Source organism: Heloderma suspectum, chromosome 6 (assembly GCF_057233095.1).
Source record: "Heloderma suspectum isolate Gila_16-S chromosome 6, 16-S_ref, whole genome shotgun sequence".
NCBI classification, from domain to species: domain Eukaryota; kingdom Metazoa; phylum Chordata; class Lepidosauria; order Squamata; family Helodermatidae; genus Heloderma; species Heloderma suspectum.
In genome coordinates this window covers 102,355,173-102,378,971 of record NC_139463.1, presented here as the reverse complement: position 1 = coordinate 102,378,971, position 23,799 = coordinate 102,355,173, and the positions used below count along the sequence as shown (strand labels likewise).

Genomic DNA, 23,799 nt, shown 5'->3' with positions numbered 1-23,799 from the left:
TCCTACCAGAAAGTAAGAATGTCTGTATCCATGAAACATGCCCAGAAGAGGGGGACAAAGATGGTGAGGAGTATACAAACATTTGTGGGACATTTGAAGGGCTTGGATATGATTAACCTGGAGAAGAGGCGATTGTTTGAGGATGGCAGTCATAGACAATGGAGCAAATTTGTCCGGTTGTTCCAGAAAGTAGGACACAAATCAACAGGTACAAGTTACAAGAAAATTTAGATTACACATTAGGAAGAGCTTCCCAATGGCATAAGCAGTTCAACAGTGGAGCAGACTGCTTTGAAAGGTGGTAGGTTCTCCTTCACTAGCGGTTTTTAGACAGGCTAGATGGCCACCTATCAGGGGCCAGCCATGTAGTAGTAGTAGATTTCCTGCAGTGGCACAGGATGCAGTGGATTAGATGACCTTTGAGGTCCCTCCTGAGGCTATGATTCTGTTTTCCCTTGCCCCTTCCAAAATAAGACATAACATTAGACATTGAAGGAATAAAGGAATGATTTATTTCAGGGTTTTTATACAATTCAAAGCAGGAGGGGATGGGGAGGCATTAATTCCCTTCAATCCAAGTTCCCTCAAAAATATTACATACCCCAGGAAGAAAGCCCATCACATGTCATCACGGCCAAGTCCTAGACAAGCAGACAATGTTGTCTGAAAGAGAGGCTTCCTCCTCACTCAATTGGAAAGCTAAGGAAACCAAGAAGACATCCCACACATCAATTTTTCTGCTTACAGAATCTCCATCTTTTAGAACCCAAAGGTTCCAGCAGACTCGTTTATCCAAACTGGTACCCAAAAATGGCACACATGTAGATGCAAGGACCGAGGACGTCAGTTCACCTGAAGAGTAGCACTCCCTTGATGGCTCACTTTCAACTGAGGTGGCTTCATTCCCACTTACAGTGGGCACCAGACTAATCATTGGCTCTTTTTAGTGCTCATGTATCTGAAATACCTCGTCCACCCGCACTGCATTGTTGTTGCAGGGCAGCTGGGCTGTCCCCTCAGGACACACAGATGTGATCATCCATCATCTTCCCAGCCTCTCCCTTTTAAATTCACATTTGCCGATTGGTGCAAGCTCCACTCTTTTTGGACACTGTTTTGCATGATGGAGACTGGGGGTTAAAAAATCTGCACATAGTAGTTTAAAGATATCATTGAGGGGGAAAAAATTAGAGGAAAGCCATGTTAGTTGGTAGCAGCAAGATGACAGAATGCCATGCTGTTGCATAGGCCAATTGGTTTCTTGAAGTATGTACGAGTTTTACATACCCAGCTGCACACTTCATCAGATGCAATGGGGGGAAAGGGAGAGGCAGACAACCACAAACCCCACCTTCTCCAGCTAGAGGAAGTAGATGAATTCGAAAGCCTTTTTCATCTGCACAGTTTTTAAATGACACAGTTAAAGCAGAAGAGGGAAACACTTGCCCCTTTTCAAACCAGGCACACTTTTCAGCATTGTAAGGATCTTATCTTCCATTACATACCAGATGTTGCCCACAGTGATGACCAAGGTCAGATGCGCATTACAGATGTTTCAAAAATAGCACTAACTGGGGACAAACCCCAGCATAGACATGCCCTCCATACGTGCAGGGAGGAACCAAGGCTCCTGGGTTCTTGAGGAGTGTTGTAGGAAAGCTGGGGAGCCAGAACCCTTTGCTTCTGTTCCCAGTTTTCAAAGGATAGTGGAGTTCAGTGGATTATAGGAGGGAGAGTCCAGGAGCCAGGATTTTCTGTTCAACTCCCCTTGCTAATAATGCCCAGGGGATCAGAAAATGGCCCTGCTAAAATCTGCATTAGTTTATTAACTCATTAACAAAGACAATAAAATGCCAAAAAAAGGAGATGGCATCCCCCCTTTCAATTCTTTGAAGGGAGAAATAAAGGATAGGGGGAACCGATTTCCTTTCCCTTCTGTAGGGGAGGGTAACAGCCCCTCCCCTTCCCCAACCTGGGCACCAAGGTCTCACCCCAACACATCACATTAAGGGGGTCCAGAGATGGGTTACCAGGGTTCACAGCCACGTAGCAAAGCGCAGTTGTACAGCAAGTCGATAGGGGCACCCCCAAATTGGTACCCCCTGAATCCTGTGCTCCCCTCAAAAATCCAGTAGGGGAGCTGGGTACAGTCCCAAATCATCTCCTGGTGAAGCAGAAACCTGTAGGGAGAAAGGATCCCATGAGGTTTATAGCCACTGACACTTGGGAGTCCTGACCACAGATCAGTTGACGATGGTTTGGTTCACAGATGAGGCAGCAATATTTAATCAGCTAGTTGCAGCATGTTACCAGGACTGCTACAGGGAAACCAAAACACCCCACTCCCCCATCCACATATATGCATAGGTCTCTGATATTTCAAGCAGAAAAAATATCTCAGCCTTGAGAAACTCCAGGAAATGCCAAGATGTGTGTTTTCACCCCCTGCCCCCAAAACACAGCAAAAATTGAGGTATGTGCAAAACTTCGCTGGGAACAATCATACAACAAAAAAACTTCTCTACAGCCACATTCAGATAAAACTCTGTTGATGCCCTTTCATGTGCTATGCATACACAGGAAGTGTGGCAAGCGTTCCATGTGTATTTCATAACTTGTGCTAAGTGGCTCACCACATGTACTAGTCCCACTGTGTGGGATGTCCCCAGGATGGTACTAATACTTCCTTCCATGGGCCTCTTTGCCCTGGGAGGTGGAGTCTTTACCCACTTGTTTGAGGGGGCAATTCACAAGTTTATCATCCCAAGACAACTGGTTCTCTTGCACAGAAGCAAACCACTATGGAATCATCAAGCAGTGTTTATCTTTGTTCATGTGAACGTAGCTTAGGTCAACATAATTTTGCACCACAGCTGGCATCCTGATGTAGAAAGGCTGTACTAAAGCCAGCTCTAGACTGGACTACTGAAAAGTAACAGCTATACTCACCAGTGGTCGGAACAGCCCCTCAGGGTCCTTGGTAGCCAGGCTGGAATCGTGCTGTCTCCTCAAATATCAGTTCTTTCAGCTTCTCTTTGGGCAGGTCATCCAGCTCCATGTCAAAAGTGAATGGCTCCTCAGCAACTGGCTAGGGTGCCACAAATAGAGAGAGATAGAACCCAAGCATCCTAGTTCCCAACCTCCTTCCTCTACCCAAACCACCAAACGGGGCAATCTTTTGTTGCCCCGCACCCACCAATCCCTTTAAATAATATTCAGTCCCAAAGAACCAAAGCATATAGCACCTCATCTGAGGGGTCGTAGTACTGCTCTAGGTAAGGATGGGCCAAGGACTCCTCCACTGTGATGCGCTTATTGGGATTAAAGGTCAACATTTTGTCCAGCAGGTCCAGAGCTGAAAAGGGGGGGGGGGGAGAGAGGTTGCAGGATCAGCAAATGGACAGCAGATGGCAATAGGAAGAACACACCAGGTTGAAAAATGTAGTTGTAGGGCTGGAATATGACCAAAGGTGGCAGCAGAGAGCAATGCAGGATGATGAGCCCTGGTCTTTAAGGCAGGTCAGAATCCACAAGTTAGTCGAGTGCCAACCAAAGGTAAGTCACATCAGTGACACCACACAGCAGGAGTCCTGGTGTATGAGAAAAAAAGGTCCATCTAGCCCACCTGCTTGAGATCCTGGAGAGCTGATGCCAGCCAGATTAGACAATACTGGATTAGATGGACAAACAGGATGACCTAGTATAAAGCATCATTGCCTTCTACGTTCCAGAGTTCTTCACAAACTGCTCACTGGGTACCTCACTGCTCACTTCTGACTTCAGATCATGAATAAACGAAATACCACAAGTTCTAAAACCTGATTGCCAGTTTCCCTCCACTGTGAAAAGTATCCATTTATTCCCACACTTTACTTTCTAGTCTTTAGCCAATTACCAATAAAACAACCTGCCCTCTTATCCCATAACTGTTAAGTGTACTTAGGTACCTTTGATGAAGGACTGTGTTAAAAGCTTTCTGAGTTAAAAGCTTTCTGTGTTAAAAGCCTTTAATAAGGCTTTCTATCAATTTGCTTGGGAAAGTTAGGCTTACAGTTCTGTCATTTCTGAGACTTCCCTCTAAAACCCTTTTTTGAAAAATTGGTGTTACATTGACTACCCTCCACTAATCTGGTAAGAAGGCTGGTTTTAATGATAAGCTGCACATACTTGGTATTAGTTCAGCAGCTTCACCTCTGATCTCCTTAAGAGCTTTTGGGTAAATGCTACCTGGCCCTAATTAATTTGCAATCAGTTCTAAAATGTTATCCTCTGATCCCCTCAGGTGTCCTTCCCCAAAACAGTTCTTTGAGTGCTGGTCTCTCAGCAAACATATTCCACAGTGAAGACATTTAGCTTCTCTGCCATGACCTGTCCTCTTTTAATACTTCTTTCAAACCTTTTGTCAAAGGGAAAGATACTCTGCATATGTTCAGAGGCACTTTTTACTATATTCTTGCTGGCTACTAGAAATACTTTGGACTACTAAGCTTGAATACAACTGTGGTCCCCCGATAAATTCACACAGGATTGGGCTATAACAATTGGGCAGATAACAGGAAGGGCTACTTCTATGGATTGGCTTTATTTACCATCTCCAGCTCCTTCTGCACCCTCCCTCTGGATGGATGACATCAACTGCCAGGGACCAGAAGAAACTGCTATAAACACCTCCATGTATCACTAAAATATTGTACCTTTTAAAATATTAATTGTAAACTGCTTTGGGAGCCTATTTTGGCTGAAAAGTAGGGCATAAACATAACAATCTCAGCCATCTTCGCTTTGAGGCTTCTAGCATTAACATACAAACACCTGTATATTTTGTTCCTCTTTACAACAGGGGTCCCCAAAATGGTACTCTTGGGGCCCTCCAATGGCTTCTGTGAAGGGGTCCCCAATGTGGCGCCCACAAAACTTCCTTTAAAAAAAACCCCTTTTTAGTATACATACATGGATTTGTATACGTCCATAGCAATGAATACATATGAAATGCCTATATGTGAAAACACAGTTTTCTAGCAATAGCTTGCTATTTCTCTCCAACCAATCCCTTTCCTTGCTAATTCTCTCCCTTCCTCCTCCCTAGCTTTCTTTCTCTCTTCCTAGCCCCTAGCCTTGGCTCTTTCTCTCACTCCTTTATTGTGCAGTTTCTCTTGACTCCCAGCCTCTAGCCTTGCTACTACTCTCCCCTGCCTCTTTACCTTACCGTTTATCCCCCCTCCCAGACTCACTCTCATCCCTCTACCATGCTATTTCCCCCTCCCTCCCAGCCTTGCTATTTCTCTCCCCCTACCTCTTTTGACCAGCCAGGCCCCCATGGCAGCCATTATGTGACTAGCCACATCCTCAATGGGAGCCATTTTGTAGTGGCGCCCATAGCAGTTTCTCAAATCCCCAAATGTGCCCAGGGGTCCAGAAAGGTTGGGAACCCCTGCTTTACAAGGTTTTTTGCATGGTGTTCCCCCCCATGATATCTTTGATTGTTTGTCTGAAATCTCTGCATGCTTATTATGAAGATTTCTCCTGTTCTTGGTTTTGCGGGCACAGAACATTCTGATCATCCCCACCCCAACCTATGGATGGAGTTCTCAAACAAGATGCTTCTCAGCTTCTGTCAACTTTCCTCCAGAAGTCAGTATTTAAAAACTGCTCTGCAACCTTTTGATTCAAAGTGCCAGGAATCTACTTCTCTTTGAATTCAAGTGGAGCCTCTTTCATAGAGGTCCAACTTCTCCCAAGAAGTTCCCCAGTGCCTAACAAGCTGGTTTCTTGGTTGTTTGTCTAGGGTTTGTATTTTTTGAATCAGAAAAAAAAGAACAGACAGATCAGATACAAATAAGACTAGTGTTCTTGTCTCATTCATAGCTATATAGAAAGGGCATTTCAGCAGCTGTTGCTTCTCTTACCCACTACATGACAATTCCCTTTTCTAAAACAATTATTAAAAAGAAACAGGAGCCCTGCTAGTGAGAGAAGGCAGGAAGATAACTTAGATTATGGCATAGTGTTGCTCTGGGAATGCAGAGCCGAAGGGCAGCACCCCTTGCCTCATTCCTTGGCCAGAGGAACAAGGCTCACTGGGAGGCTGTACCCCCTGCCTCCCAAGAACAATATAACGGCACGTGGAGGGGATGGGACTCCCCTAGCTCTTACATCAGCCTGTGAAGGATCTGCTGCGGGAAGTTTGCTTTGCTCTTCCCTGCGAGAAAGAACACCTATAAGAACTGAGACCAACCTGCCCCCTTCCACTGCCCAGGGAAGGATTGGCTGCTCCAATGCCCCCCACTTCCATTTCCTTTTGTAATGACCTGGTTCACATGAAACTGCTGGCTCATTGTGGCTTATGTAACCCATGATTAGCCCTGGAGTGTGCCATGGCTCTTTTGATTGTGCAACCCCCGACTGAGACAACTGGGAGCTGCACCGTGTTGCCCGACCCCAGTCATTGCAGTTTGAGAGTGAAACAAACCTCGTTTAACCCATTAGTTGAAGTAGGGGTTACACAAGGGTTGCTTAACCATTGGATAACCCATGATGATGGGGTTCAGATGACACAGCGCAACCCCTGATCAGCCTGATTGGGGGTTGTGCAATCAAAACGACCATAGAACATGCCTGGCCTAAGCCACAGCTCATCGTGGGTTAAATAACCCACGAGGAGCCAGCCATGTCTATTAGACCGTGAGCCTCAAGACAGTCCCTGTCCAATCTTTCAGTATGTGCATAACTCTTAGAAAATTGTAGGTGCTTTATAAGTGTTAAAACATCAGCACGATGTAATCCATATTGCATCATACGCTAGGTTGTTTCAAGCAACTGTTCACATTTCCATTCAGATCATGTGTAAAAAACAATTTTCAGTCTGCACTCAGGTCCTATTTGTTCCCAAGGTCTAAAGATGGTGACAGCCATTTTAAAAACAAAAGCAGACAAATTATCTTCGCCCAGAAAGCAAGCCAGGCCCCACATAGTGCAAATCAGGTGGCTGGGTTTGCAACCCATTTCAGAGAGTAGCTGAAAGTAGCTTGACCAAAATTACATTTAAAGAGTGATGGGAGGACTGCAAGCATCACATGCTTGTGGGCCCTCCCCTTTCAGCACCAACTGGCAAGCATAGAATGAAAAAGATGACCACAAATAGATGTTGGAAAAAGAGTGGATCTTATGGTGCATGTTGATGTTAAAGGTGGGCATCAGGCTGTAAAGGGTAGAAGAATTCTGGCATAGGAAATATTGCCTAAGTGTTAACCAATAGCAGATGAACAGGGGCACTTAGGGATATGGGTTATCAGCAATGCATGCAGTGACACAGGAGGGAGCTATGCATCTTCCATCTTTTCTTTCTCCCTTACCTTTGGGATCAGCCTTTGGGAACAGTTTGGCCCAGGGAACCTTGGGCTTTTGGGGCAGTGACTGGAGATAGTTGCGAGCCTTCATGTTGATGATGCAGTTCAGGTCATCCTGAGATGGGGAACCCAGTATACCTGTAGAGATGGGCAGACAAAGTTGTTGGGTATCTAGGCTAGGGCAATTCCTAGAGGAGAAACAGGCATTACACCTGTAGTAAGGGAAGCCCTGGACATTGAAGAGTGCAGTCAGAGACCAGGACAGCGTCAGTGTCAGCCATTCAACAAGAAGGTGAGATAATCTCTCATCTCCTATCCATCTTGCCAAAAGCTTTGCTCTTCCTCCTTCCCCCTTACCCAGGATGTGGTTGAGCTGGTCCAGATAGTGCTTGCCAGGAAAGATGGGTCGGTTTGACAGCATCTCAGCCAGGATGCAACCCACAGACCATATATCAATGGACTTGGTGTAGCCCTGGGAAAGGGGAAAAATTCATGGGAAGAGAACCCAGGATTTGGGACTCCTTGATTCTTTCCTGCTCTCACCTCCTATTACGGCCATGCATAACAATCCCCTAGTTGATGTGGATGCCATTTCCTCCCTGCACAGCAGCTGTTTGGTGGAATGAAAACTCAAGCTTCCAATCCCTCATCAAAAAAGGGATCTTAAACTGTGAACCCAGCAAAATAGCAGTACACAGAAAGACTTCACTTCTTCCATCCTAGCTTGTAAGGTCATGAAGAGCAAGAGAGACCTCCATGCTACCATAGATGACAGAAGTAAGACTGCAGTTCAGGAAATGGAAGGAGGGTGAAGGTTAATGGGACAGAAATGGGCATGGCACTGGGACTTTGAGGAGGAGACAGAGAGTAAGGGTGAGTAGGCTATGGGAATCTGGGCAAATAAGGGATGGAATAGAAAGAAATTTGAAGATTATACTGTGAGTTTGGTATGGCAAGCTATACACGCAATATGATAAGGATCTGCTGAGTATGAGCTATGCATTTGTTTCATAGTTTTAAAATGTCCTCATGCTGCTTTTATGGCCATGCCAGACCTTGCTTTTCTTCCCAGAGAAGTTTGGAAACCTCACTCCAAACTAACCAAATAGCCTTGGCATTACTTGACTCAAGAATCCTGGCTTTCAAGCCCCCTCCACCCTGACCAACTTACCTTGGAATTGAGCATGATTTCAGGGGCTCGGTACCAGCGAGTGGCAACATACTCTGTCAAGAAACCTGTGTGGTCATGGTCTGGATCAGCAATCCGGGCCAGGCCAAAGTCACAGATCTGTAAGGGGAGAGAGAAGAATGGGATGTGCAAAAGTGGCAAACCCAGGATGAGCACAGGTCTAAGTGGATTGCAGAATGCAGCAGGGGAGAGGCTGGTGTCAGATGGAGAAGGAAACAAAGGGTCTAGCAAAAGCTGCTGAATACCACCTTCAGGTCACATGTGGTGTTGATTAGAAGATTGCTGGGCTTCAGGTCCCGGTGAAGCACGTTGGCAGAGTGAATGTATTTTAGCCCTCTGAGAATTTGATACAGAAAGTAGCAGATGTGGTCATTGCTGAGCTGCTGGGTCTTCAGCAGCTTATAGAGATCTGTCTCCATCAAATCCTGAACTATATATCTGCAAAGAGAGAAATGGCACCCCCTCCAACAAAGGGGAGGCAAGGAGAGCAGTTAAGGAAAGTAACTTTCTGCACAGTTTGCAGAAGACAACACCTCTGGGGCAAAATATTAAGTGTGTGCATAGCCAGATGAGCCATGACACCACCCGTAAGCTCTCCCCTAGACAGGGTTGGCTTTTAGTAGTTGGATGTAAGCCAACCAGAAAGGGCTTACAACACTTTTGATGACTCTCCAGTGGAAAGCATCTCCATTGTTATGAGGCTAATACTACTACCTCTTTACATGTCTGTAATGTAAAGCTATGCACCGGGATAGTACTGAAAAAGCTTTATTGGTCTAAGGAGGCATGAGAGAAGACAGTTTCTTTGGCTCAAGCCATTAACGGTGTAACACCTGGAGCCAAGCCCAGAAAGTAACAAGGAACGGATGCTGAAATAGTCTATTCCCAGCAACCCTAATACACATCATTATGTTTTGAGTCAGCCAAAGCTTCTGAGCTGCACATTTGGTTCAAAGATGGACCAGGGGTGGGGTGGGAAATGAATACAGATCACAATATGGTGCCCACATCCTCTGTGTGTATATAAACATCCATTCATGCTTGGAAGGGGCAAAAGCAGTTTGCAAGGATACACATCACGCATCTGATCAATGGTAGGCGCACGGAGAATGTCATTGATGCCAATGACGTTCTCATGCTTGAAGCGCAAGAGGATCTTGATCTCTCGCAGTGTGCGCTGGCAGTACGTCTGGTGCTCAAAGGGACTGATCTTTTTGATGGCAGCCCGGATCTTGTTGACATGGTCATAAGCAGAGCTGTGAGGAAAGGAAGACAGACAGATGTAGACCAGGACCCCCAGCTCTGTGCACACACCCATTCTCCTCAATACATTAAATTTGCATACCTTCTTCCTCCAAATTGCCATATGTTATCCTCCCACCCCGGGATGAAAGGAGTCTGGTAGTTCACAAGACCAACTGATAGGGGTAACTGCATTCAAGAAAGCCCTAAGTGAAAATCCTGATTTTAGACCTCAAACAGTGAGATGGATACAGAGAGGGAAGGAGAAAACAGCAAGCGCAGCAATACAGATAATGTGGTACAATCGTGATTATTCATAAGGCTCAGCTGTACAGCACAGTGTGCCACAACATGGCAAAAGTACTGGCTTTTGGCAAGACTGCTAAAGCTGACAGAACACAGCCTTGAAGAGCTCTGACACTACGTAACATGATCAAAAGCTCTCGTGACATGTGAATGTGAATGTAAAAGCCTAGAGAAGCTTAGTAAGGTAATCATGAATACTTCAGAATTAAGGGGGTTGAAGTTTGAAAGCTACAGGTATTGCAGTACACGTGGAAGCTCAGGTACTAGACCCAAGCTGTTGACTCACTTGCTAGGTGTGACATGCTGGGATACTGCAAAGAACTTCTTGGCTTGGGGAGCTGTTGTGGCCAAAGCTGTTGCATATATAGCACTCCAGAAGGCTTGAAAACAAAATCAGTCTTAGCATTACAGTAAGAGCTGTAGACTGGCTGTTGATTTGAGTGTAGATGACAGCATGTATTATAAATGGCTAGGATCAGCGAGCCTCAATATGGCACTTAGCAATGCTGGTGAAACTATCTGACCTGCAGGGATAGTGGTCTGAATAGATCAGGTACTAAGCAGAGCTAACATCTTGGTGAATGTTCCTGTGCTACTTAACAACTACATGGCAAGAAGATATTTGGCAGGTAGACATTCTAGCCAACTCCTGACTCAGAAAAGCACTCCTGTGGTGTTAAAAGCTGTGTGACAAGGCAAACTTTACCAAGTGCAGCTTTTCTACTGACAGCGCTGCAGTGATAAAGGATCACAGAGCCACAACCACCAGATTTCTTACCACCCTAATATTAAAAAGGACAGAAGTGCCCTTCAAAGCTGCTGACTTTAGGTTAGCACACCAGCAGAGAGGCACTGGACATCGTCGGTGCTAGCAAGAAACCTGGCAAATATTGGCACAAGCAGATAGCAGCCTGTAAAGGGCCAGTCCCTGGGAGGAGCTTAGAATAGGGTGCGTTTATGTGTGGTTTGGGTTTACAATGCCGCTTGATAGAGAGTATCTGCAGCACAAGTCTGTGACAGAGAGGTTTGTATGGGTACAATGGGCAGGAGAGATAAAGAGATAAAAGGGGAAGGATACTGCAGCTAGGAACCAATAGGGTGGAGATCTGGGTGGAGGGAAGTACAATTTTGATGGAACGACACTCGCCTCTATTGAATTCAGTAACTAAGAAACAATATGGCGGAAGCCTGTTTGCGAGGGTACGGCATCCGCACGGGGCCAATTTCTGCGAGTAAGTCAACTAGCCAAGCCTTGACTTTTCGCCCGGGTACGGCACCCGGCCAGGACCATTCTGCACGGTTCGCGCTCACACTCACCAGACCATGCCGTACGCCCCTTCGCCGATGTATTGCAGGTCCGTGTAGCGCGGCCCCACGTCAAACACCTGCCCTTTCACCGTCTCCACTCCCAGCCTTGGCGCTCCGGGTACGGGAACAGTTCCTGCCCCTCCTGGGACCGCTGTCGCCGCCGCTGCCGCCATGGCCGATCTGATCAAGAAGCTCCTGCAGCCGCTCCTATCGCAGCTTTACCCGGAACCGACACCGCCCGAGAGCAGTGCGCATGCGCTCGCCAGGAAAACGGAGCTACCATCACTGCCCATGCGCTCCACGGCAGCTGCGGTTTGAGGCTTCCCTACAGCGCATGTGCCCAGCCAGCCCGATAGCGTTTTGCAGGCCGCAGCGCGCCTGGAACGGGTTGGGACGTCATGAACCCAACCCGGAAGCGCCGCACCCAAAACATTCCACTAAAGCGAAGCCCCGCCTTCTTTCTCACGCGCGCTTCAGGCCCGGTGGGCCACGCCCTTTGGCTCCGATTCGGCCCCGCCCCTTGGCTCAACGCGCCTCCAATCCGCTTCTCCATGCCGCGGGTTTGCTCTTGTTTCGAGGCCCCGCCCTTGAGTCCGCCTTCTCCCCTGGGTGGCTGGTTCGAATCCCCGGTGCGGGCTCTATGTTATTTATTTAGGTTTCTGTGACCCAGCGCATTCCGAATGGAGATCTGTTGCTGGATTTCTGCTTGTGCAGTGACAGGAGCTCTTGTCTGTCTGCCTTTATCTGCTATATCTATAGATCCCCTTTTAGCCATAAATGTCGTGAAGGTATTTTACAATAAAAACAAAACAACTCACGCCTAAAAATCTAGAAACGATTAGGCCAAAAGTCTAACCAAATGCCAGCAGCAGCAGGACAATGGAAGCAGGGCGTCAGAATAAGCAATATAGCAGCAACAATAACGTGCTTGATCTACTGCTGAAGGCACAGTGGAGAAGGTAAGATTTCACTCTCCTCTCCTTCGAAAAGAGAGAAGGGACAGACTGGTCTGTCTTGCTTCCAGTGGAAAGGAGTTCCACAGAATACGGATCACTGGAGAAAAAGCTCTGCTCCTTGTTGAGGACAGCTTAACATCCACAACTGGTGATACTCAAGAGCAGGATTTCACTGACATATCTTAATATTTGAGGTGGGAGGGTTTATATGGACATTATCCACTTTTAAAAATGTTTCCCCAGGGCAGCTCACAAAGAAAGGAAATGTCAAACTTACTGTTTATACTTATTGTGTAGCTTTAAATTACTGATTTATCAGTTTAAATTTACACATTATCAGTATCCGATGAAGCCCATAAAAGCTCCTGCTGTAATACATTTAGGGCACAATCCTATGCTTGTTTAGACAGCAAAAAGTCCTACCGCTCCAAGCATTCCTCATGCTGGCTGGGGAATGCTAGAGCTTGTAGGACTTTTTGCTGTCTAAATATGCATAGGATTGCACCCTCAAGTAGTCTTTAAGGTGCCACAAGTCTCCTTGTTGTTTTTACATTATCAACAGTTTACGTTATCACACAGTTTTAAAAAAAAAAAGGTAAAATTCTATCTTAAGAGCCAATAAGAAGATTAAAATCAATCTTTAAAAGCCTGATAAAATTAAAATGTTTCAAATCCCATCTAAAAAAATGGGAAGTGAGGGGGGATTCCCCCAGGTAGCAAAGTTTACTGTCACAGTGCCAACCCCAAGATGTCCCTGTCCCTGTTATCCAGCAATATGCTCCTAACAAATGATGGACCAGAGAAGAGGGCGTTTGATGCAAATCAGGTAGGTTCATACTGATGTGAGCTGATTGTAGGCCTTTTACTTCTTTATGCACAAAAGGAACAATTAAAAGGGCCCCTCACTAGCTGTGAGAGGTCTTGCCAGGACACAGAAGAAGAAGGCTATCTCAAGATACACCCCAGCTGCTCAGCTGATTGTGGGTTGAATTGTGTGACTCTTTGGATTATGCTTACACCCACCCTAATACGAAGCATGCCCTTTAAACGGAGACATGAGTAAAGGGTGGGGTGCTGGTGGAAATAACATATCTGTGATTTTAGAGAAGCTGAATTGAGATGTATACTACTCATTCCAGAGCCTTTGGGAGATTAGCAATATCTGGTGACTTGGTTACACAAATTTATGAGAAGGAGACATAAACGTGAATTTTTTATACTCGCTGGCAATCTGACCAGGTGAAACCCTCTTAAAAAGCACACAGGTTGTTTGTACAGGTTAAAAAGAAATGGTGCCTTGAATGCCTTTATGATCCTAATCACTGCCTTCCTTCATGAGGCTAAGTGACCTGTTTATGGCCAGGTTGTTGAGAGAAAAGGTCGAAATGAAAACAAGTCTTAATGGCACCTTAAAGACAGGCAGATTTAGGGTGGCATAAGCTCTCATAGCCTAGAGCTCATGTCTTTTAGAGTCGAATGGATTCCTGAATGCTCCTGGGGAGTTTCCAGTTGTCATGGCGGGCAGCCCTTCCCTAATGGTGATGGAATGGGTGGTTGACGTGATGACTGACCCCCATGTGATGGTGGCAGTGATGGTGGCAGAGAGATGCTCTCCTTTGTTACCACTGCATCCGTGGGTAGTCATCCAGCAGAGCTCTTCCAAATGGTGAGGGATCTATTACAGCTAGACTCTTAAGTCAGCCTTTCCCAACATGGTGCCTTCTGGAAGTTGTGGACTTCAACACCCATCAGCCCCCAGCATGGCCAATGGTCAGGAATGCTGGGCGTGGTAGTTGAAAACATCAGGAGGGCACCAGGTTGGTGAAGGCTGTGGATGTGTTAGAACCCTCAGTGGCTTTTGTGTGAAGGATAAAGTGAGTGTGGTGGTGGGGAATTATGCTGCCCGAGCTACTTGGAAGAAGGGAATAAATATATAATAAATGTAATAATGAGTGTTACACTCAGTTGGTGTGCGTACATAATGAGAAACTGTAAACAGTGGAGCTATTAAATGTAAGAATATATGACTTTTCTGTAAGTATACTGACCAGTGACAACAGTATTTGTTGGTGATAACATGATTTTCCTAGCTTTGCTATTCTAATTTAACCCCTCTAGTGGTAGGGAAATCTCTGTTCTAGATTGCTGTCTTTAAAAAAGTGTTTTGCTTTGGTGGCATCACTTGAAATAAGTAGCTGGAATGAATGAGTAGAGTCCTTGCTTGAATTTAAAAGGGTTTAACAGCTGACACCACAATAAATAGCTACATGTCTACTCAGAAGTAAGTCCCATGGAGTTCAGTGGGGCTTACTGCCAGGTAAGCGGGCATGGGATTGGAGCCTTAATATATTAGTCTTCAAGGTGCCATCGTACTTGTTGTTTTTGCTGAAGGGACTTGTTGAGGTGGCTCTCTCATCTGGAACAATCACCTAATCATGAGAGTGCTTCCAGGCAGAGGGCTCCTAAGGATGCCAGTCAAAAGACATTATGCAGCTATTCCACCTTTTCCTCCATAACAGCTTTTTTTCATGGAAGGAAAAAAAGATGGAAGAAGTGATGGGAAAAAACAGGAGGGTTACAACTGGAGAACAACGATGTGTGGTGTAGAAAATAACTAAGGCAAGGCCATGTTGATCAGCTTCTTTGTGCCAATGTGGGAAATTCCTCAAAAGCCCATAATTGTTGTCTTTGTTTCTTCTGTACTGAAGAAGAAACTGTTAGGACAGTAGAGATAAGTTATCTTGTCTCCACAGCAACTCACCCCAGACCTAAGAATCATCGTCCTTGCAAAAGTTGCAGGGCTCTGAGAAGAAGCCGGGGGTGGTGGTTCAGTAAAAGCTCAGTTGATAATGACCAGACATGCGCGCTAGGCTTGGCTGATGTCACTTATTTAGCCACATTATGATTATAAATGTAACTGGTGAGTGTTGATCTGGGCTGCCCCTGGGTTGACAGAGCTGCCTCCGTTGTACACGAATAAACTCGAGTTGGATCTTACCCGCGTGTCCAGAGCTTAATTGGAGGGCAGCTGGGCACGGACCTCCAAGTCCAGTTTGGACTTTTACCACAATCTGATGAGCCAGCCCGGAGGGCCCAGCTTTGCAGCGCAATCACGCCCCGCCCGGATGCCTGAGCAACCCAGCCGGCACTAGGTGAGTTCACCTTGGGGTCTTCTTGAACGGGCGGGACAGGTGTGCTTCAAAACCAAGGCCAACTCCAAGTAGGGTAAGAGTCACTGGTAAAAAAAGGGCAAGACCCCCTGGTTGGTTTCCTTTGTTTAAGGTGATGTCCATTAAATATTGAAAGGTATATACAGGACAGCCTTTATTGGTTGAAGGAGACAATATGGGTGGGGGTCAGAATGTCCCGACGGGTCATCTCTAGATGTTATGCTTAAGCAATGGAATACTCTGCCAGGCATGGCTGGTTTGAGTAAAAAGCACTTGGTTCTGTTGTGCACAGAAAAATGGCCAGTTCTTAGTCACTCATGGCCACCCAAAGGATCCTTCAACCAAAACATCTTAAGAGATCTCCACCTTGTTCTAGAGGACAGGGTGACCGAAAACATGGATTATTGGTTTCTCTGGGCTGACATGGCTGAGAAAAGGCAGGCAAGAAGTAAAGCAGTGTCCTTCACAAGCGTACCATCCGTGCCGCCTCCGCCGCCTTGTCCACCCCCCCCACACAGAGAACCAAGATCTGGCGCCATCCCAAAGGATATATCCAGTTATAAACCAAATTCAAAGTGTCTGTACACAAATGTGTCAAAATAGGGGTTTTAAATGCCTACCCCGACCCCTGTCCCCTGTTAAGTCTGAATGATGCAGCTGATTGGACAGTCATAACTCAGTACCAAGAATGGATGCACACCGTTCTACAACAAATGGGTCAGAAAACTATAAACTGGTCTAAGGTGCGGGCTGTGACTCAAGAAAAATCAGAATCCCCCGCTGATTTCCTGGTTCGTTTGACTCGCGCTCTGCGCATGTATGGGGCATTGACCCTGATGAGGCAAGGCATGCTGCCCTGATAGTAGGTATGTTTGTGGAGCAAGCCGCTCCTGATATTCAAAAATATTTCAGGGAACACCAGCCAGGGTGGCAGGAAAATAGTGTGGAGATGTTGGCAATGGCAAAGTATGTGTTTGATAGAAGGGAGGAGAAGGCGCAGTAGCAACAGAAGAAGGAGAAAGGGTTAGAGGCAAAGTTGTTGGCGGCAGCCATTATGGGAACAAGGTTCCTGGGGTGTGGCTGAGGGAGAAGACGAGAGTTTGGTCGTGGACGTAGTCAGAGAGGACGTGGTAGAGGAGCAAGTGCAGGGGCAAATGAGGGAGGACTGGGAAGTGGTTATGACCGGGATGTGTGCTATTATTGCAAGCAACCTGGTCATTGGAAAAATGAGTGTCTCCAGAAGGGGAATCAAAGGTAAGAAGATCAGTAGACTGGGCAGGGGCAAGGGCCTGCCACTTACCAGGGAGCAGAAAGTGTTGGTACGTCAGAATGATGGGTAGAAGGAGGTCTAGAGTTGGTTGGTAGTGAGAGTCAAACCTGAAACAGCTGAAAATCGAAATTGCCAAACCCTTTTCTGACCCTTAACATAAATGGGAAACCTTATGACTGTCTCCTTGACACTGGTGCTGCAAAAAGCATGCTAAATAAAATCACCTTACCCCTTTCTGGTTCTGGAAAAAGTGTCAAAGGAATTGATAGAAAAATATCCACTGTTCCCCTTGAGTCAACCAGTTACTGTTAAAATTGGCCCTTTTGCAGAAGGTCATTCCTTCCTGATGATGTCAAAAAGCCCAGTAAACCTCTTGAGAAGAGACCTGCTAGCAACGTTAAATGCTTCTATCCGTTGCAGCTGAGATGGGCTGTATGTCACCCTGCCTTCCTCTAACGTTATGGCTTCTTTAGAGGAGGCCAGTCCCCCGACAGACACAGATCTGCCAGAAGAGCTCAGAGGGCTGCCATCTGAGTACTGGGCGAAAGATTTGGGTGAAATCGGGCTGCTAAAATCTGCAGCTCCTATAAAAATTACCATCCGTACTGATATCCCCCCCCCCCCACTGGTGAAGTAATATCCCATGTCATTGGAAGCCAGAGAATGCATTGAGAAACTAATTGAAAAACTCTTAAAACAAGGTGTCTTAGTACAATGTTTTTCACCAAGTAACACCCCAATTTTGGCTGTCAAAAAGAGGGTAGAGCCAGGACAGCTCCCCAGTTACCGCATGGTGCAAGACCTCAGGCTAATCAATAAATTTGTGATCCCAAGACATAATGTTGTCCCAAATCCCACCACCATAATATGCAGCATCCCTGCGAGTGTATGTGTATATACAGTATTAGACCTGATATTTTACTCTGTGCATGCTCAGAGGAAGATTGCAAAATTGATTTGGTCGTATTGGTTAACGCCTTAGGTGAAAGAGGATATAAAATTGCAAAGAGGAAGTTGCAGTGGTGTAAGTCTGAAGTTGAAAATCTGGGACACATTCTGTCTTGTGGAATAGAAAATTATTTTGTAAATGTGTACATGCCATTACAAAAATGAATGCCCCATCTACTAAAACCCAGGTCAGAGCCCTGTTGGGCATGTTGGGGTATTGCAGAGCTTAGATCCCTAGCTTCTTTGAAATTGTGAAGCCGTTGATAGAAAAAACAAAGGTGCGGCCCCAGGAGAGTGTGAATGGACAAAGCTTGACTCCCGGGCTTGGGAACAAGTAAAGACTCTCCTTGTATCCGCTCCAGCTTTAAGTCTCCCAGATTATACTAAACCTATAATTTTATTTGTACATGAGAAACGTGATGTGGCTTCTAGAGTTCTCTGTTAAAATTTTAAACCCCATAGGAGGCCGGTAGGGTAACGCTCTGGGCAATTAGACAGCGCTGCGAAAGCCTATGCCTCTTGTTTGCGCAGTGTTGCAGCCACGGCACTCATTGCTGAAAAAGTCCAAGACGTTGTACTTGGTCACCCTTTGCAACTCTGGGTACCCCATGCAGTATCCGCCTTGTTAACCCAGCGAAATACCCAGCATTTTTTCCAACGCCCGTTATACCAAATACGAGACTTTGTTGCTCCAAACTCCAGAATTAACTATTTCACGGTGTAACTTGTTAAATCCCGCAACTCTTATGCCTGAGCAAGACCCAGATCTCCCACATGACTGTAAAGCTGTTATTTGTGAAGTGCAAATGCCTAGAGATGATCTGAAAGACACACCTTTGCAAAGTTCTGAATTCATTTGGTTTGTTGATGGGTCTTCCAGTCTGGTGGATGGAATCCGTAAGACAGGCTATACAGTAGTGTCAAACACAGAAGTAATTGACTCTGGACCCCTGCCAGGAAATAAAAGTGCACAAGCCTTGGAACTGACCATTTTAGCTAGAGCTTGTGAAAAAGCAGGAGAGAGATCTCTGACTGTCTCCAGTGATTCTAAATATGCCTTTGGAGTTTGTCATGCTACAGGTGCCCTATGGAAAGAGCGAGGATTCATCACAGCAGCAGGAAAACCAATTTCCAATGGTCCTGAAACCAACAGGCTGCTGAACACAATCCATTTGCCTCAAGAATTAGCAGTAGTACATTCCAAAGCTCACAAGACTGGTAATGACCTTGTCACCCAAGGGAATGCCAGGGCAGATAAGGAGGCAAAATCAGCCGCCCTTCATCCACTGTGTCCTGAACACCTCCTCTGCACTGTGATACCAGCTCCACCCTTATTAACATGGTGGGAACTTGCCAGTGCAGAGGAAAAGAAAGTGTTAAGCGGCTAGAGCTATACAAGATAGCACTGGAGCCCGAGCTGTCCCGGATGGCAGGCTTGTTTCACCAAAAGCAGGTCTAAGGCCAGTATTACAACAGCATCACAGCCAGGGGCATGTGGCTAGTACTGGATTGGCAAAGGGAATTTGCAGAGAATGGTTTGCCCCAGGTATACATCAAATGGCTAAGTTGGTGGTTTCTGCCTGCCCTCGGTGTGTGAAGGAGAATGCAAAAGTCATACCGCCTGGGGAAGGTGGAAGACCATGGGTGTAATTGCCATTTAAATCCATTCAGATTGATTTCGCTCATTTGCCCAAAACACAAGGATTCCAGTGGCTGTTAGTCATTGTAGATAAATTATTGAGATGGGTAAAGGCTTTCCCCTGCAGGAAAGCCACAGCCCAAGAGGTAGGGAAACATTTGATGAAGGACATTGTCCCAAGATTTGGCCTGCCTCAGTGTGTGTTCTCAGATTAGGATCACATTTCACTACTGCACTTCCTCTAGCCTTACTATCAGTAAGGACCACTCCACGACAGCCCATGGGTCTGTCTCCTTATGAGATTTTATTTGGAAGGCCTCCACCAATTGGCCGAGAATGGGCTGTTCCTCATGTTACTCTGCTAGGAGGGGATGAAGACTTAACTGCTTATATTATTTAGCTCCAGGGCCAGTTCCAGCGCATCCACAGGCACGTGGGCAATGCGCAACCACTGCCCCTTGATGTGCCAGCTCATCCATTCCTACCCGGAGACGAGGTCTACATTCGCGCATGGACAGCTGAAGGCCTCCAAGAACGTTAGACTGGTCCCCATCTTGTGTTGCTGACCACTCAAACAGCAATAAAGGTGAGAGGAAAGTCGGCTTGGATCCACTACACCTATTGCTCAAAGGGTCCGTCAAAAGGCTCTTCTGATCCTGCACTTGCAGGAGGGAGCGAAGGTGAGGACCACGCACAACAGGGGAACAGCACCGCTAGCCTTCCTCCGGACCCTGTGGACGAAGCAAGGCCAGAAGTAGAAGCAGAGGAAGAACAGGCTCATCACGCAAGTACTGACCTGTCTGACTTTTCACAACTCACACATGCAGTGAACCATTGGGAAGCTGCACATGCCCCATCGTCTGACGGAGCTTGGTCAGCTCTGCCAGACTATCTAAGGATCCACCCATAACCTCAGTGGGTGATTGAACATTATAACCAGCAGGATCAACCTTTAACATTTTAGATCAAAAGAAAGTAATAAAAATTGACCCTATGTGGTGATACTAGGTGGTAGTTGAATTTGGGTTGCTAGCAAGGTTAAACATTATAGTGTGCATGTTAGAGAAGAGCTTGCATTGGCAAAATGTTTGGACGTGTTGTTTTAATCTACCTTCTATCTTCTTGTATAGGTAGTCCTCGTGAGCCAGTATTACAGACTGATCCTTCCTCAAGTAGCGTTCTGAGTATAACTCAGAGCATCCAACAAACCTTTGCACTTTCAGACTGTTAGATCTGTTTAGCGGCCTCTAAGGCTACCTTGGCTCCAATGCCCTGGGAGGCCAAACCATTAAGTGCAGCTAACTTGGCAAGCCCCCTGGTTCCTTTAAAGTCAGATAACAGCACTTGAAAGGATTTGGGGTTTCCAAATGCTCACACATGGTGGTCTGTCATTCCTACCTTGGGAACATTCTGTTTTAAAAGCACCTGGAAAGATGGACCGTCTGGGGGTAAGTCCGGCTGTCTTTGAAGCCAATATAGTAGCACGAGATTTGACATATCTCACCAGTAGACTTATCAGGCTACAGGCAGTAGTTGAAGTATTTGCCAATCATACTGCAGATGCCTTAGGCCTGGATGCCACTCAGATGGCTCAAATGCAGGAAGCCATCATCCAGAACAGAATGGGTTTAGACTATCTGCTGGCAGCTGAAGGCAGCCTGTGTGGAAAATTTAATTGGTCTGACTGTTGTCTAAAGATTGATGACAATGAAAAAGAATTGTAAAACAATTGGCAGCAGACATTAGAGAAGTAATGCATGTACCTGTACAAGCCTGGAAAGGATGGAATCCTATAACCGGATGGTTCCCAAACCTTGCGTGGTTGAGGCAAGGCTTTCTCATTGTGTTGGGTATTCTATTTGTGGTATTGTTCTTACCCTGCATGCTTTATGTCTTGTATAAGAAGACAAGTTAGCCAGCAATTTCTTGCTATGAATCAAGGCTTGCCACAAGAAAAGATAGAAAATCGGAAAGAACTGCTGAAGCAGTGGGCTGATGGCACTCTCTAGGTGATCCAATATGAAGAATTCAGCTCCTATTGGATCAATTGAGGGAATGTGGAAAATAACTAAGGCAAGGCCATGTTGATCGGCTTCTTTGTGCCAATGTGGGAGATTCCTCAAAAGCCCATAACTGTTGTCTTTGTTTCTTCTGTACTGAAGAAGAAACTGTTAGGACAGTAGAGATAAGTTATCTTGTCTCCACAGCAACTCACCCCAGACTTAAGAATCATCGTCCTTGCAAAAGTTGCAGGGCTCTGAGAAGAAGCCGGGAGTGGTGGTTCAGTAAAAGCTCAGTTGATAATGACCAGACATGCGCACTAGGCTTGGCTGATGTCACTTATTTAGCCACATTATGATTATAAATGTAACTGGTGAGTGTTGATCTGGGCTGCCTCTGGGTTGACAGAGCTGCCTTCGTTGTACACAAATAAACTCGAGTTGGATCTTACCCACGTGTCCAGAGCTTAATTGGAGGCAGCTGGGCACAGACCTCTAAGTCCAGTTTGGACTTTTACCACAGTGAATCCCTCTTCTTGTAAAATTCTGTGAATGAGACTGGGCGACTGAATGATAAAAGTGTCGTCCGGAAGCACTTTTCTCTACCTACTAATCAGCAGGGCCATACTTTTTTAAAAGTAAAGTTCTTTCCTAGGCCAGTCCAAATTCTGTGCTTGGAAAAGTGAGCAGATATTTCAGATTGTCTGATTTAATTTATATTTATTCTCTCTCTCTCAAACCTATTTTGCGTATTTTATTCTGCTGTTACTAGTTATAAGGTAGGAGCACAAGGAACCATGCCCAGTACATATCTGCCTGGACCCTAAGATCATCTTCAGTGGCCCTTCTCTGGGAGCCCCTGCCAAAGGAAGTGAGGCAGGTGGCTGCCAGGAAAAGGGCCTTTTCTGCTTTGGCACCTGGTTGTGGAATGAGCTGCCCAGAGAGGCTTGCCTGGCGCCTATGTTGACTCTTTTTGGCGCCTGGTGAAGACCTTTTTTTTATTTTCCCAGGCATTTTAGTCTTTTAGCTCTGTTGTTTTAAATGTTTAAAAATGTTTTGTGAACTGCCCAGAGAGCTTCAGCTATTGGGCAGTATAGAAATGAAATAAATATAAATAAAATAAATCTGTTGCTGTATTTTAAGTCTCTGCATTGCTGCTAGGTTTTATTGTGGTTTGTACTTTAACATTATGGGTTTAAGCTTTTAAATTTTATGTTGTATTTTATTATGCATTGTGTGGTTTTAATTGTTGTGAACTGCCCAGAAAGCTTCAGCTATTGTGCGGTAGAGAAATATAATAAATACACCCTAAAACCTCATCCCTAACCACTGGAAATACTGTCCAGCAATTCCTTCGCCTTCCAAGTTCCCAGGTTGCCCACACATTAATATCACCCATATGGTTACATGCTCCCCATTTCCCCCAGCAATAAGTGGCGTCAGGGACTGTGCTAATGGGTTTAATTTTCTTTGAAGGAAGGAGCCCTGGAGCCCTGGCTTCATTTGCAAATATTGCACCACTACTGCCTTCATTGGCTCTTGTTCCGTCTCTGGGCTCAGTTCAAAGTGCTGGTTGTGACCGATAAAGCCTCGCACAGCTTGGGACTTCAGTACCTGAATGAACCTTGCATCCTGTATGTACCTACCTGGGGCCTGAGATCATCAGCAAAGGCCTTTTTCCAAGTGCCCCCCACAAGCTGAGATACAGAGGATGGCACGAGAGAGAGGGTCTTTTCAGGGGTGGCCCCAGCAGTTGTGAAATTCCCTCCCCAGAGAGGCTCACCTGGTGCTAACTTTAACGTCCTTTCAATGCCAGGCAAATCTCTCCCCCCCCCCCCGCCCCCCGGCCTTTTAAAATAATTTATTTTTAATGGGTTGGATCCAGGATCTGGCTTCTGTGGACACTCTCCTCACAGAAGGTGCCTCCACTTGATTTTTGGGGATCCTCACCCCTCCTTGGGATGAGCTTCTCTATAACATCGTCATGGTCTGGAGGGGCTGCTGTGGGGAGGGGGAAGGAAGTCTGCTTCTGCCAGCCCACTTGCACGTGTCTCAGTCCAGCCCAATATCTTATCCTCTGCATTTCATGGCGATTTTCCCTATAGGGCTTTTCAGGATCCGCTGTATTATGTGATTGTTGCTGAACTGTCAATCTTTGCTGTGCTATGGTTGTTCTGGTTTTGTAGGGTTTTTTGTGCTGTTATTAATTTGGTTTTATTGGAATTGTGATTTTAATCTCTTTGTTGCCCAGAGAACTGTGGTTGTTGGATGTCTAACCCGGGGTGAGCTGAAGGTACAGTAGATTGGGATCTACTGGGAGATCTCCAGGTGATTTGCAGTAGATCAACAAAGATTTCCAACTCCCAATGGTTTAACAATATCGAAAATAAATTAGGGTCCTAAATTTTTTTAAAAGAGCTTGGTG

General features: G+C 45.9%; 1 protein-coding gene and 1 long non-coding RNA gene across 2 annotated transcripts; one reads left to right on the top strand and one right to left on the bottom strand.

The window, feature by feature from the left end:
* Window positions 1-489: 489 nt before the first annotated feature.
* On the bottom strand, window positions 490-11,640 carry MAPK3 (mitogen-activated protein kinase 3). The gene is made up of 9 exons (XM_084805757.1): window positions 11,401-11,640; window positions 9,609-9,791; window positions 8,784-8,973; window positions 8,518-8,634; window positions 7,704-7,818; window positions 7,353-7,484; window positions 3,246-3,355; window positions 2,950-3,088; window positions 490-2,180 (listed from the first exon to the last, which is right to left on the bottom strand). The coding sequence occupies exons 1-8, from the start codon at window positions 11,562-11,564 to the stop codon at window positions 2,969-2,971; spliced, it is 1,131 nt and encodes a 376-aa protein (XP_084661883.1). The 5' UTR covers window positions 11,565-11,640; the 3' UTR covers window positions 490-2,180; window positions 2,950-2,968.
* A 3,642-nt stretch (window positions 11,641-15,282) lies between these two features.
* LOC146342160 (uncharacterized) lies at window positions 15,283-21,825 on the top strand. Its single transcript, XR_014783917.1, has 2 exons — window positions 15,283-15,499; window positions 19,775-21,825. It is a non-coding gene; the product is annotated as an uncharacterized LOC146342160 (long non-coding RNA).
* Window positions 21,826-23,799: the final 1,974 nt, after the last annotated feature.

What these genes read in the sequence shown, in the direction of transcription:
- MAPK3 (XM_084805757.1), bottom strand. Translation starts at nt 11,564, where the DNA reads ATGGCGGCAGCGGCGGCGACAGCGGTCCCAGGAGGGGCAGGAACTGTT. An exon ending in ATTGATCAGATGCGTGATGT is followed by an intron (nt 8,974 to 9,608) that starts GTATCCTTGCAA and finishes CTCTCTTTGCAG; the next exon opens with ATATATAGTTCAGGATTTGA. An exon ending in CCAGCTCAACCACATCCTGG is followed by an intron (nt 7,485 to 7,703) that starts GTAAGGGGGAAG and finishes CCATCTCTACAG; the next exon opens with GTATACTGGGTTCCCCATCT.